Source organism: Penicillium cosmopolitanum (assembly GCF_028827165.1).
Source record: "Penicillium cosmopolitanum strain IBT 29677 chromosome Unknown utg000012l:1.0-3308103.0:1.0-3310761.0, whole genome shotgun sequence".
NCBI classification, from domain to species: Eukaryota; Fungi; Ascomycota; class Eurotiomycetes; order Eurotiales; family Aspergillaceae; genus Penicillium; species Penicillium cosmopolitanum.
The window spans coordinates 280293-297768 of NW_026622682.1; the positions used below are offsets into that span (position 1 = coordinate 280293).

Here is a 17476-nt window from a genome sequence, read left to right on the forward strand (position 1 = left end):
TTGGCGAAAGAGGAGAAGGCGTGGCAGTGCAAGCCTCAGTCGCCGTCATCGTCACCGCCACAGTAGTACCGATTGGGGCAACTTATACGAAGGTGTGTCCCGTAGTGAGGCGAAGCGAGGCGATGTGATTTGATTCGATTCGCTCGCACGGATGTCTGGAAATAGAACGAATACCGCACGAATCAGGTAATGGCTTCGCAGTTGATCTCACCCGAAACTTGTATGACAATGACATCATGAAGAGAGTAGCGCAGCGTATCTGATCTAGTCTGTTGTACTTGTACTTTGTACATATGAGTGTAATGTACACTTACAGGTTACTCCCATATGGCGTACTCGTACATCGCTAGACAGGTGTCTTATTTGTTCTCGCCAGGTCGATCCTGGTGAGAACCAATCATGGAGGATGATGAGAGATGAGTGGAGCCGCCCTGCGAGGCGTGGCGATCATCGAATAGGAGGTGCAAGGTTTCGGGATAAACAACGATCATTGGGATGTTTGGGGAGTACGTGTACATTCTAGCCGAGTGACATCAGGATTGTTCGTAGATGTATACAATAGAGTTACAGTAGAGTTACAGTTAGGGCTGAACTCGTCAGGTGGGAATGGCTGACGAGGCAGGAATGTGGAGGGAATTGGAGGGAAGGAGCGACTGGACAAAGTACAAAAGAGGGAAGGCGCCTGTCAGGTCGATCCTTCCTCATCTTTTGGTCCAGTTGCCAAGACTCGTTCCTTCCTTGTCTTTCTCTTTAGCTTCCTCCGTTTCTTCTTCTTCTTCTTCTTCTTCTTCTCTTCTCTTCTTCTCTCCATCTTCACCTCCTCATCCTCCAACTACAAGGCTTCTGCCTACCCTGAATCAGTGACTGGTTCTAGAAATACATGCGTGAGTTATCCATCTCCATCTCCACCTCCACCCTTATCTCATCATGATCAGCTTGACTAACTTGCCACCTCCACCTCCAGACCGGATTAGCTCGTGGGCGAAAGCTCACGCATCGTCTCGTGGTCCTACCATCACCAGGACCCCCAGCAAACCCAAGCTCGATACCATTTCTTCCTCTTCGACCTCCCGCGATGCTGAAGTGACTCCCCCCGTCGCCAAGGCCGAGGGCGAGAGCCCCACCGAGCCCGACGATGAAAAGAAACAATTAAGCATGCTGCGTCGCATGCGCAATGGTAGCATCCGATTCTACCACCACACCAAGGATGCCCTCATTCACAGCTGGGTCAATGTCCTGTTGGTCTTTGTGCCCATCGGCATCGCCTGTAAGGCTGCAGGTCTCAGCCCGGCCATTGTCTTCGCCATGAATGCCGTCGCAATCATCCCCTTGGCTGGTCTGTTGAGCCACGCGACGGAGAGCGTCGCCAGTCGCCTCGGTGATACCATTGGCGCCTTGATCAATGTCACCTTCGGTAATGCCGTCGAGCTGATCATCTTCATTATTGCACTCGTCAAGAATGAGATCCGGATCGTGCAGGCCTCCCTGCTCGGATCCATCCTGGCCAATCTGCTGCTGATCATGGGAATGGCCTTCCTCTTTGGTGGTCTCCGCTTCCAGGAACAGATGTATAATAGCACCGTCACCCAGATGAGTGCTTGTATGTTGAGTCTGTCCGTCATGTCGCTGCTCTTGCCAACCGCCTTCCACGCGTCGTTCAGCGACAGCACATTCGCCGACAGCCAAACACTCAAAGTGAGCCGTGGTACCAGTGTGGTTCTCCTGCTGGTCTACATCTTGTACATTTTGTTCCAGTTGAAATCGCACTCCTACCTCTACGCCAGTGTGCCCCAGCGCATCATTGACGAGGAGTCCCATCCCGGTGTTCTCGCCGAGTTCTTGAACAGCTCCGACTCGTCATCCAGCTCTAGCGACGAGTCTGTCGATACCACCACCTCATGGTCCACCGCTAAGCGCATCAAGAAGGCCATTGGGAATCGTCGTCGTCGTAAGTCCAGTACCAGCACCACGTCCGGCAAGGGTACTGTGTCGCGCCAATCGACCCAAAAGCAGGTCATGGTGAATGATAATCAGGGTTCCATCGACAACTCCATTGGCAGTGCGAACAGTGTTGCTGTTGATGATGAAATCAACTATGATGCCGATGCCGACGCCCAGGGTTCGTCTGAATTCCGCTCTCGCGACTTTGGTCAAGCCCTTAGCAAGATTGGCACGGCGCAGAGCGAAAAGGCTCGTCGTCGCGAACGAAAGAAACGCCGCTCAAAACGCGCCGAGAAGGCTGTGGCAACGGCTCAAGCTCAAGCTCAGGCACACCCGCAGATCCTACCGACGCACGTTCAGGCCCCGCGTCCTTCGATGGCGGTCGCCCAGTCTGCCCCGAACTTCACTGGAATGGAGGGTGCAGGCGAGAGCGAGGCCCAACGCAAATGGTCACCGTTTGGACCAATCCCTTCGCTGCTTTCGAACACAGTATTCAGCTCGCAGAGCCCGGGCAATTCCCCTCACTTGGGTAGTGCCGCTGCGCGCCCGACCATGGCCCGAAGTAACTCTCTCCCCGCGCGGGTCACTCGACAGCCGCCGGTCGGAAACGCGGTGCAGTTTGCCAGGGGTGCATCTCGTCTCACGGATCCTTTGGACCCCGTCGCTCCTACCGTACCGCCGCAGGAGATCGAGCCCGAAATGTCGCGCACGGCGGCCGTGGTCATGCTTCTTCTTTCTACTGGTCTCAGTCGCAGTGTGCGCTGAGTTCCTGGTTGACGCGATTCCGGACATGATCGCCAGCTCGCCTGTTAGCGAGGCGTTTATTGGATTGATCATTCTCCCCATTGTCGGAAATGCTGCGGAGCACGTGACGGCGGTCACTGTCGCGACGAAGAACAAGATGGATTTGTCAATAGGTGTTTCTGTTGGAAGTAGTATTCAAATTGGTGAGTTTGACATCCCTCTTTATCATGTGAGAGCCTCCTTTGGACATGTGCTAATCATTTTGCAGCTATATTTGTCACCCCGCTTGTTGTCATCCTCGGATGGTGCATGGACAAGGACATGTCGCTATATTTCACCCTTTTCGAAACAGTGTGTCTGTTTGTCACAGCTTTCGTGGTTAATTTCCTTGTCCTGGATGGCCGCAGTAATTACCTTGAAGGTGCCTTGTTGATTGCTGCCTACGTGATCATCGCACTGGGGGCCTTCTTCTACCCCGATAACAGCAAGGCCAGCGTGTGGGCGGGGGCTTGATCCCAGTTGACTTGAGCTGAGCTGAGCTGAGCCGAGCTGCAGGCCATTTGCAGTGTGCAGATGATAGCTCCTTGGCTGAATCTGGGTTGCTCTTTAGTAGGATAGCTGATAGCTTTACAATGCATACGATATCCCCGGAATACCCTCTCCTTCCTCTCCTCTACTCGTAACAACCCCCTCATCTTTATCTGTCACCCTCACCCTTTAACATCCGTCTCCGTCTCCACCTCCACTCTACACCTGCTCTCCACTAAACCCACAAAACAATCCACTTCCACGCCCAACGACTCAACCTACACCCAGCCAAGCCAATGCCAACCATCCCCGAATGTAACTGCGCCACGTGTGCCACTCCGAGTGGCTGTGCACACACGCTAGCAGCCCTGACTGGTCCGCCCTACGCATGTATAGGGGGGCATGGCATGAAATGATTCGACCGAATTCTCTCCTGACAGCCGGTGTGGAGCTGCGGGATTTCCGCATCGGCAGGGTTTATTCTGTCATAGGGGATACGGAGTACGGAGTACAGAGTGCCTATTCTACCCTCAACAGGATGCCTCTTTGTTTATAATACGAGAAATAGGGGTGAAGGTGAACTGTGGCAGTGTGGCTCGGGGATCCATATTGTATAGGGGTGAGTTAGGGTTTGTTCCATCTCCAGGCTGCCACTTTATTAGCCGCCGTCAAGCTTTGAGCCAACCATGGATTGAAATTAAGGGTTTGTTTGTACGGAGTATGTATCTACGACTTGCTACTCTGTATACCCGCATCCATCTGATCTATACTAGTACATATGTATGTACGGAGCACCTACAGGCTACATCTATAATTGACAGGACAATATCAGCCGACGGTAACACGCAGCCCTTGGCGTTTTACTTGATTTCATCCCATCTGTTCAGCTGTTTGTTTTTCTTTCTCTCATGCAGCAGCGGTTGTCTCACGAATGGATCTGCCTGGCCCTGAACCTCCATTCCAAACCTCCACTCTCACCCTCCACCATTTTCCTGGCGCTAAGAACGGGTGGAGTCAACGGAGTGGTCCGGATGAAAGTCCCCTTAGTGCCAGTGTTCTATTCTGTCCCAGTCTAGCCTAGTCTAGTCTTTTATGTACTGTATATTGATATTGTCTAGTCGACAGTTACCAACAAAACACTAGCACCAACATCTACACCCCACTCCACCTCTCCACCACCTCTTATAAACCCTCCCTCCTCCCTCTCTTTCCATCTCCTCTCTCTTCTCTCTCCTCTCCTCCTCCCTCATCCATCCATCTCCCTCCTCCTCACCACCCACAATGTCCTACTACCAGGACTACAACCGCCCCCCACAGGGCAGTCCCTACCAAGCCCCACCCTACGAAGGCTACGGCCAACAACCACCCCCACCAGCACCATACGACAACCGACCCCCCTACGAACGAAGCCCCTACAGCGCCCCTCCCCCCGGCGCCCGCCCCCCGCCAAACCCACCCCCACCCGCACCACCAGGCTGGCACCAAGAATGGGAGCCCTCAACCCGGCGGGCATTCTGGGTTGAAGAAGCAACCGGTCGCTCGCAATGGGAATCACCCTTCCCATCCGCCGCGCCTCAGGGTCCTCCAAGCGGATACTATGATGGTTCGCGCAGTGTTCCTCCCCCCGAAGGTGGTGGATATTATGCACCGCCTCCCGGTCCTCCCCCGTCTGGATATGATGAGCGTGGCTATGGCGGTGGTGGTTATCCCCCGCAGGAGAAGAAGTCTAGTAATGCGGGCAAATACCTTGCGGCTGGTGCGGCTGGTTTAGCTCTTGGTGGTATTGCGGGTGCTGTTATTGAGCATGAAGTTAGTACGTATTTCCGGACACTCAGATCTAAACCTAAGCCTCAATTGAGGTCGGTGGATAGAGACGTGTTGCTAACAGATTTTTTGCAGACTCCGACGACTCGTCTGATAAGGAAGAACAGGAAGAGCGCGAGAATGAAATGCGTCGTGAGGCGTATGAGGATGGTCGTGAGGATCAGGCTGAGTATGATGAGGATTATTACGATTAGGAGATTTCTCGGACCATCATTCGGGATTATTAGCTCTGTTATTTTAACTGCAATGCAATACATCAGCCCGGAAATTCCTCTTGTGCAGTTCAATTTGAACTTTTACAAATATCATGATCTTGATGTAGATGTTGTATTCCGTGTAGATCCACGCGGGAGTGGCTGAATTCAGCCCTACAGCCCTGTAGTTCAGATGAACTGAATTCAGCCTTATAGAAATTGGACTGGGAAGGTTCGAAATTTTCAACATCCCTTGCCCAGACCAATGACTACTGCGACGAGAAAGCAGAAGCCCCTCCATCTAGATCTCGCCAGCAAAGCATTGGCGCGTCGCATGTGCTGTTTCAGCCTATCATGATGAGGCTTGGATGCATCTGCCCTGCATATATTCTGGGGTTGATTGGAGCCACGCGATCTCGACATGTTTGAAGTTAGCGCCAGCCCCAAGCTACGGGCTAGGCCTAGTCTATGAGGCTGAGTTGTATGGCTGAGTTGTATGGCTGTGTTCATGTGGGTGTGTTGGCTTTGCGATCTCAGAAGCTATCTCAGACGTCTTCCACACTTGCAAATATTTTCGATCTTGCTGCAACTGATAATGTCACTTTAGATTCAAGAAAAACACATGAACTGATTTGATCATGTCAGATCCCTTCTCAATCGCAAGCGGTACGGTCGGCATTATCTCACTGGCGTTCTTCGCATGGATAGTGACTGTAAGTTCGAGTTCTGACTGGAGTTATTGCTATATCTGATAAATATTCTTTGCAAGTTGTGGACCTAGAGGAAATTGCAAAAGTCATTCTGGGAGAGTCCGAGCTGGATCTGCGAGAAGCGTTACAATCTGGCGTTGCCAATGCCAATGACCACATACAGAACCGATCATTGCTCGAACTAGCGGTTGGATGGCCAGAGGGGGTCCGTATCCTCCTGGAGTTCGGGGCGGATGCTTCGACAGTGAACTTGAATGATTGTTCATATAGGCCTCAAGAGGCAGATGATTCCGACTTTCCTACATACGGTGATCCAATAACGCCGCTGCTGCAAGGTGGATGCATTTTCAGGAGCTGCAGCATAACGCAGTGTAAATCCGAAAAGGTCCGATCTCTATTGATTGACGAATACGTGAAGCGACGCAGAAAGCTACATACTTTTGCCCAAGCCTGTTTAATGCCGGGGGCCTTTGTTGAGATTCCTACTCTTGGAAGTTCTGAGTCAATTCTTGACGTCGATACCTTTCGAGTATTCACAGAGCTCATCAAAAACGGGTGGCCGGTTGATTCTACCTTGGCGAATTCTTTAGAAAAGGATAGGCCAGTCTACCATGAATCAATTTGTGATCTGAATCCCTGGGATGGTCTTTATCGAGCTGGCTTTCAAGATATTGATGTACCGGATTCGCGTGGCTTGACGCCCCTCATGGTCTGCTGTTTGAAATATCACTCGTTCAACGAGAAAGCCGCAATATGGCTTGTTGATAAAGGGGCCACCTTATCAAGAAGGCTACCATTTTCGAAGGCAACCATCGCCCATATGTTGAGCTCTCGTGTTGCCACAAAGCTCAAAAAGGCCATTTTCCATGACAATTTTAACACAAGACGCCTCCATCAGCTGAAAGAAACTATCAACGAGAGAAAAAAAAACTATCTTTCTAATTCCCTCGATGCAGGATTCCTGTATTTTGTGCATGTTGTGAAGGAGGCTGTACTACACTTCTTGTGGCCCTTCGAAAATGTAATAGGATGTTTGAGTCTCATCGGAGCATTCCAGTGCTGTTCGGAAAGTCTAGATATTCCCTGTTGCTCAATTCTCTCCTTCATTTGACAGATACCACTAAAGAGAGAGACTGCAGCATCATTCGGCTTTTTACATTCGAAGCACTGAGATTAAGTCATACGTGTTGTCGTGAGCTGAGCGCAGCCATTCTCGGACTACGTTATGCAGATGATATTATGGATGAAGAGGAGATACAAAGCATCCAGGATGAAGACCAATTTTGCTACCGACAGCTTGAGCAACTTTTCACGAAGTTTCATTCTTGGTTTTACGAGCTTGGATTGCCCATCATGGATTTCATGAGCGGCCCCTGGCATAAATACATAACTGGAGTTCTCTCAAGTCGAGATTCTTACGACGAAGAACATATCTTCCAGACAAGAGATCTTGGAATATTTCTCGAGCCAACTGAGCTTGAAGAGGTCCCTGAATTCTTCTATTTGCTTGGTAATCAGGTTGAAGAACTGGAATATGAGAAAGCTGTTTCCGATGATGAGGATGACGATGAACATGACGAGTTCGATGATGAAACAAAGAATGGCAGACCAGCCTCTCCAGTATAATGCATTTTCCTATCGGTGCGTGCTAACAATGTTTATAGAAATGAAACACGGCTGCCTTGAATTGTGATCTATTGGTTGTCCTCTCCCAGAAGACTATTTCACAACTGCTAGCAGAAATCCGTCATGAGTCTTCGATCCGACTGTTTGCATCACAACAGCGTCGACCCGATCATCTGCTCCAGCCTTAGCAACGACATCAACAGCATCCCCGTCTCGATGTTTTTCTCCCACAATTCCACTCTCCAACATGTTTTGAACAACGTTGTCGATGTAGATAACAGCACCTTGCCCCTTCGACACTTTTACGCCAAAATCAAAATAGTTCCACTGATTAGGCCAGTCCGCATCTATGAACACAAAGTCGAAGGGTTCTCTGACTCCCTTTTCTATCTCCGCTACCAGCTTAGGGAGAACGTCAAGACCTGCTCCGAGGAGAACGTCCACCTCTTCAGGCACTTGGACATCAGCGGCGCGCAGATTTTCGATGGCAACATCTCGGTGATGGGGAGAAACTTCAATACTGGTAACCTTTCCGCGCCCTTTGACGGCTTTCGCGAACCAGATAGTAGAGTAACCTCCAAGAGTGCCTATCTCCAGTACGTTGCGGGCGGAGCCGATGGTTGTGAGCAGCGACGCGAATTTTCCTTGAGCTGGAGAGACCGCGATCATTGGAAGACCCTTCTCGGTGCTGTTTGTATAGGCATGCTCGAGGCCCTCGTCAACGCCGATGAGATGTTTTTTGATGTAGGCGTCAACGACTTTTGTCTGATCGGTTGATTTGGAGGACATTTTGATGACTAGATGTCTTGACTATTTGGAAGGCAGAGTATTATTGATTCGAATGGAGTGTGTTGCTAGAAATCTCATTCTCTGCTGGATTTAGGTTGTTCTTATAATAAAGCTTTGATCTGTATTAATTAGTGTCTCGGCTTTAGATCTTGGGCCTTCAACAATCTCCGAGCAAGGAATGCAACCTGCCAAGGAAAGGCCTAGGATTTTAGCTTTCCAGTTGTACTAGTATATTCCGATATTCCCGAGATCTGATAACGCAAAACATGTGCATTGTAAGACGTGATTGACCACTTTCGCCTTTTAGCTCTCGGAAACCACGTCTCCGAGTGACCTCATACCAGCTGCCTAGTTTCGGAAATTACTCAGATGAAATATTTGGGATTGTAGATGGCTGAATCTTGGTATATATGTTCTTTTATTGTTTCTGCAATACTTTAAATGACATTGGGCTAAATGAATTCGAAATTCGAGAATGTCCAGGCAGCTGGATCACCAAAAAAGAACTCTTCCTCCAGAGACTCCAAAGGGAAATCAACCTGACCGACGTTAGATATCAAAAATTCAACGGTACTATTACTAGATCGATTTCTCCAAGACTTACCGGGTTAACTGTGTCATAATCATATGATGGGTGGTAAAGCGCTGTCAGGGCATTGGGGTCCCCGGCCGCTGGTGATTCTGTCAAGTTGAGCTGTGTATGTCCAAGTTAACGTTTGTCTTTGGGAAAAATCTCCTAAATGCATACCATCATCTTCACGGATATCAAATCCTCTTGAGAGCCACGTATTCGGTGGTATTGTCTCGCAACGTGCTCGATTGCCTGCTGCTTTTGTCTGGTCTCATTTGATGGATCCATAGCTGAGTTGAGTAAAGATCGACCAGCAGAAATATACCAATATCGTGTGAAATCTGTGCCGAGGCGTGTAATTCTATCTTCAAACAAAAGCAAGGAATCGTCAAGATACTCTATGGACGGTCTAATATTTATGCCGAATAGATCACCTAGATTGTTGGAGTTAGCTGCCCGTTGCCCTAGAGAAGAACTTCCGAGTAATACCTGGGATATTATGGGATATGTATGCACAGTGGCAAACCGCCAAAGCTGCTCGAAAATAATCTTGTCGAAATAGCAGAATGAATGAGTATTGATGCTGTGATAATTTCCGGACCTGGTCTAAGATCCTCTGCGCAGCTTGAAAGCATATCATCCGGGAGACAGAGCATCGGGAATTGGAATCCATTTTTCTGGCAAATGGCATATGCAGAAGTATTAAAAGCTGTTGGAGCTGGATCTGCAAAATTGCCCCAGATAGCGCCCCGCCACGATCACTAGGATCCGACCGCATCCAAGCCGGCAGACTTTCGAGCTCGGCCTTTACTAGCTCTTCATAATCCACAACTTGCTCCCATTGCAACGGGAGGCCGAGGTTATTGACCAGCGAGTTTAGCGTAGCACGAAGGGCGAAGCTAGATTTTGAAACATGTAGATAAGAGCTGTCTGTGTACAGGTCCCAGTTCTTCGAGCGAGATGTGTCGTCGGCCTCATCTGTGAGATTATTATCATCAATATTCTGAACCGTCGCACAGTCCGAGGAGACACCAGCAAGGGCCGAAGGCATCCCTCGGTCGATGGATGCCTGAAGCTCTAACTCTGTGATGGTAGCCCATAGTCGTCGTCGCATCTCATGGTCGAAGCCAGTGCACTTTTGGCCCAAATTTCCCGGATCTCGGTGGAATCCTGCAGCCATGGCCTGCCTAAGAAGAGTGCCTGCTTCCGTCCAGATGCGTTTCTTCTTGATCACATTGACCTGTTTGGAGAGTAATATGAGACAGCGAATCTGCCATATAGCTAGATAAATCTGCTTATGGCTTTGATTTTGAAGCCAGCGTTCGGATACTTCAATCCACAACGCCGCACGTTCACGTACCACGGCGCTGTCACCGACATGGGTGCTTTTTTCTTCCGCCAGACAGCTCGCGGTGGACATCATCAGAAGCATAAGAATAATGAATGCGGGCCTGGCCGCCTTTCTATCTACTAGGAAGGTTTGATACTCTTTCCAGAAGCTTGGGACGTGGACGATGCGATATGTTGTCTCGACGGTGTCAAGGTAGGCATGGATCAAGCGATTGGATGTTTCTTCATTCGGGAATAAATGGAGAAACTCCATTTTAATTGCAGGGAAAGCTGTTTGCTTCTCTGCCTTCCATTTAATTTGGAGAGACTTTAGCTCGCGTTGGACACGTGGAAGGGATGGATGTTGTTTAATGCTGTCCTGCATAAATGAGCGGAGTTCGGGAAACTAGCAATAATCAGATTAAGCCCCTAAGATATCCAAATATAAAGGCAGGCATGTGTCTTACATCACCAATCAAGCTTGTAGGATTACTTCCCCCGTAGAACTGCGTTTTGAAATTCTTGCCTCTAAAGATGACATTCTCCTTCTTCCTAGGCTTTGGGGGCTCCAATAGATGTAGCGAATCTGACATTATAGCTGGTCTTTCCCTTACCAAGGGGTTCATCGCTTGTTCTCCTAAAAGCCCCCAAGTTCCTTGACTCTGCGGGGCTTCCAATGTAGGATTTCTGATTGTTGCTGAATGGGCATATTGGCCCTGTGGCGGTGTAAATATCGCGATTGGCGAAGCTAGCGTGTCAGTCCGAGACTCCAAATGGGTGTGATTATTGTCGGAAATCTTCCTTTTCTGGTTTATCGGTGGATTTTCAAAGATGCATTCAATCCCTTGACCTTGGCATCGACTGCAAGAAGGGTAGCATCGATCACATCTCAACTTCCGGCGCCGGCATTGTAAGCAAGACAATGTTCGTCTTTTGCGCTTTGGTGCAACTTGCGGAGAAGAAATAGCGGTATTTTCCTTGGGAGACTGCATATCGCATATATCCGGCTGGGGTGCAATGAAACAAAATCAATAATACCGAGATGGAAGCCGGCGCGCGGAGATGTTAAAGATAGCTCGGAGTTTGCCGGAGAAGACGCGGGGATGCACTCGGTTATCGAACATCTCCGAGCCACTCACTTCCCCTTATTTACCCCTCTCGAATATCGACCAGGCACCATCGCAAATAGTGCATCGAATTACGTGTCGGATTAGGATACGCAGGTGGATTAGTTTTCACAAGCCAAATTATTGGATATCCTCGAACTGTCAGTCATTTGAAGGCAACTTGTCAGACTGGTCGGGCTACCAGAGTCGGCCCTTCAATTCTAGAACCACCTCAACACACCGAGTTTCCCGTGATGACGACTATAAGCATGACTAGTCGGAGGCAACGTCTTCCTCTCTGGGGCCAAAATTCCGTTGGGTATTTTGCTCAGCCCGTTGATTGTATTCTATCTTGTGGAAGACATCGTGAAGGATAGACAGAAGGCAAAGCGAACGCAAACAGAAAGCTACATTCCCACCGGTAAAGAACAATGATAGTACAAAATTCAGGGTATCTTGGAGCTATTGAAATCTTCCAGTTTCCTGATTACACATGGAGTTTCCATTTGACAAGGATTGGGGCTGCACTTGTTTCCCCTCGAGTTCCCGAAAGGAGGAATAAAGGTGCAAAAGTCGCCATTGAATCTGCATTGACATCTACCCTTCTGGTCGCCACAAATAATCATTTCTTTGCCTCAGCAACAGGCACCGACCCAAATACGACTTTGATGGACCTCCAAGAGATTCGGAGCACATAAATCGTCAGGGCGGCAAGATTCACCCAGGCGAGAGCAGCACAATAGATGAAAACCTGCGGCGGGATCATCTTAAAAAGTGCCACTGGATCAAAACCCGCCATGTCTTTGAAATCCTCAATTTGGGCGAGAGAAGTTTCGTCCAGGTCAGAGGCACTCGCATTCGCAACTGGATCATCAACGGTTTCCTCGACCCTTTGAAATGCGTCGTTGTATATAGCTGCAGCCATCACTCCACCGAAAACCGTTGTGAAAAACATGATGACAGCTTTGGAAGCAATCTCATACAGCCAAGCAGCGGAAAAAAGCAGCATGGCGAGTGCATGTTGACGCGATTGTCGGTATCCAGTTGTGAGACGATGCGCGATAGAATTGGAATCTTGGTCGCCATCAGGGGCCCTTTGGCTGGGATCCAAAAAGACCAACAGGCGGCAAGCAAGGAAAGTGAGCAGACTGATCGACGCGATCGGCTCGATATACTTGCGGCTCTGGTTGAGGAGGTCTAGAGCCGAAAATCCCAACGCCGTAAGAGTCCACCCAGTCAAAAGGGCAATGGAGATAGACGTGTAAACACGCGAGCCGAAAGGAGGCGAGGGTGATGCCATTTTGATTTCTTTTGGGATATTTTGAAAAAATGAAGTGAAGAATTTGAGATTCGTTTAACCCGAAGGTGGCGGGCTTTTTATTGTGTTTTTTTTTTAACTGAAATGGCCCCCATTTGCGGCTCTATTTTTTTCTTTTCTTCCTCCTTCTCTTCTCCACTTAAGTCAGACAGGGTCTTCTCTTCCGAACCCCGCAGCGCTACTTTCGCACTTTTGAGTCCAGTATTGGCTAGTAAGGCCACTAGGGCTTCTGGAGTACTCTCGGGTATCAACACCCATCGCGTGCTAACATGAATTGGGTTGAATGGCAGCCTTGTACAACTGAGCCCTGAAGTGTGTTCGGAGTTGTGGGTAGCACTATGTATTCTTAGGCTTTCCTGCATTCCTATTTACAGAATCACAATATGTACTCCCAGCCCAGCTGTAAGCTAGAAATCTATGACCTTTCCTGGGTTCAGTAACCAATAAGGGTCCAGGCTCCTCTTCAAAGTCTTCATTACAGCGATAGTGGCCGGACCCAGCTCCTTCTCCAGGCATTCCTTTTTTCCGAGGCCAATACCATGTTCACCGGATACTGTACCATCCATCTTCAAGGCCTGTGTGATCATAGTATCAACACAGCGCTTCACACCCTCCACTTGGTCGGGCTTCTCCGGATTATACATAACAGTTTGGTGAAAATTGCCATCGCCAACGTGCCCCAATACAGTTGAGAAAAGACCAAGCTTAGAAGAGTTCTCTTTGGACTGTTCGACGATCTCAGCGAGGTGGGATAGTGGGACAGCAACATCGGTTGACCAAATCTGCGTGCCTTCTGGTCTGATCGCAAGCATGGCCCAAAGGGCGGACTTTCGTGCTGACCAAAGAGCTTCCATCGTCTTCTCGTCTGTGGCAGAAACAAATTCCGAACCTCCATGGGCGGAACTGATACTCTTTGAAGCCCCCGTGCTATCTTCAACGGTCCGCTGCGATCCTGAGAATTTGATGAACAAGGTAGGTTTCTCTTGCCAGAGTTTTCCAGCAGTGCCTCCAACTTGGTTCAAAACGCGCATTTGAACGTCGTCCATCAGCTCTAGGGCAGCTAGAGATACTCCGCTGCGAATCATCGCGGTCGCCGCGTTAGATGCTTCCTTGACAGTTGGAAAGGCGACAGTGGCAACACCAAAATGCGAAGGCACATTTGCCAACTTCAAGGTTGCCTCGGTGATAATACCGAGAGTTCCCTCAGATCCGACAAATAGAGAATTGAGGTTATATCCAGCGGAAGTTTTGCGCGGTCGGCGACGCGTTTTAATGACAGAACCATCTGCAAGAACGACGGTGAGGTTCACCACCCAGTCTTTCATGGTTCCGTAGCGAAGAGCGTTTGTCCCACTGCAGTTTGTTGCCACCATTCCACCAATATGAGCCGTAGGACTGGGATCCAGAGGAAGGAAAAGACCCGCCGGCTTGAGAGTATCGTTGAGATTCACCCAATTCACGCCTGGCTGAACAACGACATCAAGATCTTCCTCATGGAAGGCAAGGATCTTGTCCATGCGAGACAAGTCGATACTGAATCCGGAATAAGGCGCAGTAAAGTTACCTTCCACGCTCGATCCCGCGCCAAATGGAATCATGGGGATTCGATATTTGTTGCATATCTTTGCAATCAAAGACACCTCCTCAGTGGAAGTAGGCATGATGGCCGCGACCGGGCGAGTGTCGATGTTTGTTGTAGATGCCTCGGAATACCCATGAGATTCAAGGTCATCTACATCCATGCTCACTGCATCTTCGCCCAGAAGACTCTGGATCTCCCTCGCGGCCTGTCATTTATCAGCCTGAGGCTCTCTCACGCGGTTGGGAGAATCTGACCTTGAGCATAGTCGACTTATTAGCATAATACGGTGTGCCCACATTCTCTCTCGATTCTACATCATTCGATCGCAAGATTCCAGCTGTAGCTATAACTCCAACAGCCACGCCTACGGCTCCATATGCGAAGGAAGTCAGCGATCGTGATGGACCCGCGGCGGTCGCGTAACCTCGGCATGTGGCTCCAGGGGCTCTGACGGCTTGTCTCCTCGCGTGGAACGAGGAAATATTCCCCATCCTTGATATTGATCGCTTCATGGTGTCACCTTTGCTTGGGTTTCAATCGTTAGTTGTTGGTCACTGCTGCTAGGGAGACGGCGAGTGGAGTGAGTGACCGCGACAAAACATTGACCCACCAGCCCCCAGAAATAACTCCGATCGCTCCTTGTCCAGTGCTTTTGTTCCACTCCCGAGGTCTGCCATTTCAAGTTCTTCGCTGCTTCATCTCCAAGATCAAGCGTAAGTCGTAATCACTGCCCGGTGAGGGTTGCTTGATTCTTCTTAATCTTATGATGCTAACCATAATTAATTCTTGGATACGCGTTTAACACTTCGAATTTGACTAAGTACCTCTAGGTACAAGAACTTGAATTGGTATATATAATCATGCCCAGGTGGCTCGCGGTCGTAACATATAATGCGTGGTATTTACATCTAATTCATCAGATTACCAACTCCGAGCCTGCATTTAATAAAAGCAAGCACATACAATTCGGTCCTCTCCACCGGACCTGTTTGACAGCCTTGGAGAATAGTAGATTAGGCATTCTCTGGCAGCTGCTGGGAAGGAGCCTTGCTAACTCTGCGACCCTCATTCTGCTTGCGATCCTCAGCAAGGGCAGAAGCGAACTTGCTCTTTGCGCGAATCTGAGGACCCTTCCAGTAGAAGACGTAGATGGGAGCAACGACGACACAAGACAGACAGGCCAGGACGGTACTGGCATACTCGACGTGCCACTTGTTTCCGATATTGTTGTACATAGGTGTCGCATACATGGCCGAGATACCAGCGAGAAGATCACGAGCGAAGGCGTTACCACCGCAAGCAGACGCCGAGTAGGGACCGTAGGCAGCGATCATGTAGTCGACCGAAGACAAGTAAATCGCGTAGTTTGCGATACCGACCATGGTAGAGAAGATCATGGATGCAATCCAGGGAATTCCACGCTCCTTACCGAAAGAAGTCCAGGCAAAACCGAACAGTCCGATCGGCTCGAACGGTGCCAGGAACAGGAGCCATTTCATCCGACGCTCAGGTACCAGCGCATCATTGCCCTTGGTCTGTCTGATTTTCTCATCTCGCCAGAACCAAGGGAAGTATGTGAAGTACGTGATGAAGTAGGCAAGGTTGATGGGAATGACAGCCCAAGCCTGTGCCAGAATACCGAAGCCCCATCCCTGCTCGTACACGATAGCAAAGCTCTCCAGGAATGTGAAGATCAGAGCATCGGAGAATCCAGACAGCAGGGACAGACAGAAGACAATGGGCTCAGTAAGAAGCATGCGGAAGGGTCGCATCCAAATCTTGCCGGCCTCCTTGAGGGATATACGGGGGTTCTTGAGTTCGTTCGGTCCGTATACGTTCGGGTCTTCGCCACTTTCACGACGACGCTTAGCCTCCTTATCCAGGAGGATGGTCGATCGACTTTCGGGCATGAAGAAGATAATTGCCTGAGTGACACCGCCGAAGATGAGCTGGATCCAGAAGAACCATTCCCAGGTGAGGACTGATCGCGATAGGTTAGTCTAGTTCCGGACTAGAAACAGGAGAATACTCACATCGTTCGATTGGGCCACCAATCACACCGCCAATACTGGTACCAATGCACGAAGAAAGGACGATGAAGGCCAGTGGGAACTGTTGATTATCGGGTTCGTAGATATCGGCAATGAGACCAAGAGTCACACTACCACCAGCGGTAGAGATTCCACCCTGCGACTGGTTAGCATATGAAAGTGACATGAATGTTGAAGACTGAGAATGACATACCAATGCACGCGCCACGACAATAGTACCCCAATTGGGTGCTAAACCGGCAGGAATTTGCCAGATGTTGATCAGGAACATGGAGAGCTGGAGAATGGGCCAGCGACCGAATTCTTCACTCCATGGTGCCCACAACTCGCAACCAATGGAGTAGGTGACCAGGTAGGCCATTTGACCAGTCCGGGCATGTTGTTCGCTAATATCGAATGCTGCCGCGAGGGGCTTGACAGCATTGGGATAGACCGAGGTGTTGAAGTTCATGGACACCTGCACGAATGCGACAGCAGCGAGGTAGGACCATTTCTTCCAGCGAGGCCAGCAGTAGCCTAGCACATCGTACGCGTCTTCCTCCTTGAGTTCGCGCTTTTCGGTCGAAGGAATCAAATCCTCGTGCTTCTCGGTCGGGGGAGTGAGATCATCGCGCTTTTCAGCGGATGAAATTGAGGAGTCGGTCGCCATCCGGGGTAATCGTGGGATGGTCGAGACTGGGGATTGTTGTCAGCTGGAATTCTGTGGACTGCCATCCCTTTTCTTATGTACACTGAGTAAAACTTTGATGTTGACATTGCCCTTCAATCGTCATAGCTCTAGAAACCTGATTAAAAGAGGGTCGTGTGGAGTATATTTGGGTGGTGTGTGGGTCAGCCGAGGTGGATGCGGCTATGTTTGCAAATTTTTGCGCGCCAATTTTGATAACGCCTATTTAATGTTGTCTACTTTATAAGGCAGCCCGTGGGACAGATACAGAGACTCATTCAACCCAATATTTTCGTTGGAACCTTCTCAATTTCCTTCTCCCAAGTCATGTCCAGCCTCGTTGAAAGCAAGGTCTGAAGAAGCAGCCAGATCCTCAAAAGTGGAACAGCGCCCAGAGGATCATTGGAAAACTAGCCAATCGCACTTACGGGAATACCTCGGGAAGGGTTGAGGAATGCATCCGAGGCCAATGGCGACATGGATGATCGACGGGGGC

At 49.6% G+C, this 17476-nt stretch overlaps 8 protein-coding genes across 8 annotated transcripts; 3 read left to right on the forward strand and 5 right to left on the reverse strand.

The window, feature by feature from the left end:
• Window positions 1-927: 927 nt before the first annotated feature.
• On the forward strand, window positions 928-3198 carry N7509_012864 (uncharacterized protein; the record flags this gene model as incomplete). The annotated part of the gene is given in 3 exon segments (XM_056637501.1): window positions 928-2683; window positions 2697-2888; window positions 2954-3198. The coding sequence occupies 3 exon segments, from the start codon at window positions 928-930 to the stop codon at window positions 3196-3198; spliced, it is 2193 nt and encodes a 730-aa protein (XP_056481008.1).
• A 1296-nt stretch (window positions 3199-4494) lies between these two features.
• N7509_012865 (WW domain protein) lies at window positions 4495-5231 on the forward strand (the record flags this gene model as incomplete). The annotated part of the gene is made up of 2 exons (XM_056637502.1): window positions 4495-5026; window positions 5113-5231. 2 exons carry the CDS (start codon window positions 4495-4497, stop codon window positions 5229-5231), a joined length of 651 nt encoding a protein of 216 aa, XP_056481009.1.
• A 1949-nt stretch (window positions 5232-7180) lies between these two features.
• N7509_012866 (uncharacterized protein) lies at window positions 7181-7567 on the forward strand (the record flags this gene model as incomplete). Its single annotated transcript, XM_056637503.1, has 1 exon — window positions 7181-7567. One exon carries the CDS (start codon window positions 7181-7183, stop codon window positions 7565-7567), a length of 387 nt encoding a protein of 128 aa, XP_056481010.1.
• Window positions 7568-7660: 93 nt separating this feature from the next.
• On the reverse strand, window positions 7661-8356 carry N7509_012867 (O-methyltransferase; the record flags this gene model as incomplete). The annotated part of the gene is made up of 1 exon (XM_056637504.1): window positions 7661-8356. The coding sequence occupies one exon, from the start codon at window positions 8354-8356 to the stop codon at window positions 7661-7663; it is 696 nt and encodes a 231-aa protein (XP_056481011.1).
• A 1019-nt stretch (window positions 8357-9375) lies between these two features.
• On the reverse strand, window positions 9376-10530 carry N7509_012868 (fungal specific transcription factor domain-containing protein; the record flags this gene model as incomplete). Its single annotated transcript, XM_056637505.1, has 1 exon — window positions 9376-10530. One exon carries the CDS (start codon window positions 10528-10530, stop codon window positions 9376-9378), a length of 1155 nt encoding a protein of 384 aa, XP_056481012.1.
• A 1454-nt stretch (window positions 10531-11984) lies between these two features.
• On the reverse strand, window positions 11985-12662 carry N7509_012869 (uncharacterized protein; the record flags this gene model as incomplete). Its single annotated transcript, XM_056637506.1, has 1 exon — window positions 11985-12662. The coding sequence occupies one exon, from the start codon at window positions 12660-12662 to the stop codon at window positions 11985-11987; it is 678 nt and encodes a 225-aa protein (XP_056481013.1).
• Window positions 12663-13087: 425 nt separating this feature from the next.
• Window positions 13088-14694, reverse strand: N7509_012870 (FAD-binding oxidoreductase; the record flags this gene model as incomplete). The annotated part of the gene is made up of 3 exons (XM_056637507.1): window positions 13088-14467; window positions 14517-14572; window positions 14631-14694. The coding sequence occupies 3 exons, from the start codon at window positions 14692-14694 to the stop codon at window positions 13088-13090; spliced, it is 1500 nt and encodes a 499-aa protein (XP_056481014.1).
• Window positions 14695-15275: 581 nt separating this feature from the next.
• N7509_012871 (uncharacterized protein) lies at window positions 15276-16962 on the reverse strand (the record flags this gene model as incomplete). Its single annotated transcript, XM_056637508.1, has 2 exons — window positions 15276-16243; window positions 16296-16962. The coding sequence occupies 2 exons, from the start codon at window positions 16960-16962 to the stop codon at window positions 15276-15278; spliced, it is 1635 nt and encodes a 544-aa protein (XP_056481015.1).
• Window positions 16963-17476: the final 514 nt, after the last annotated feature.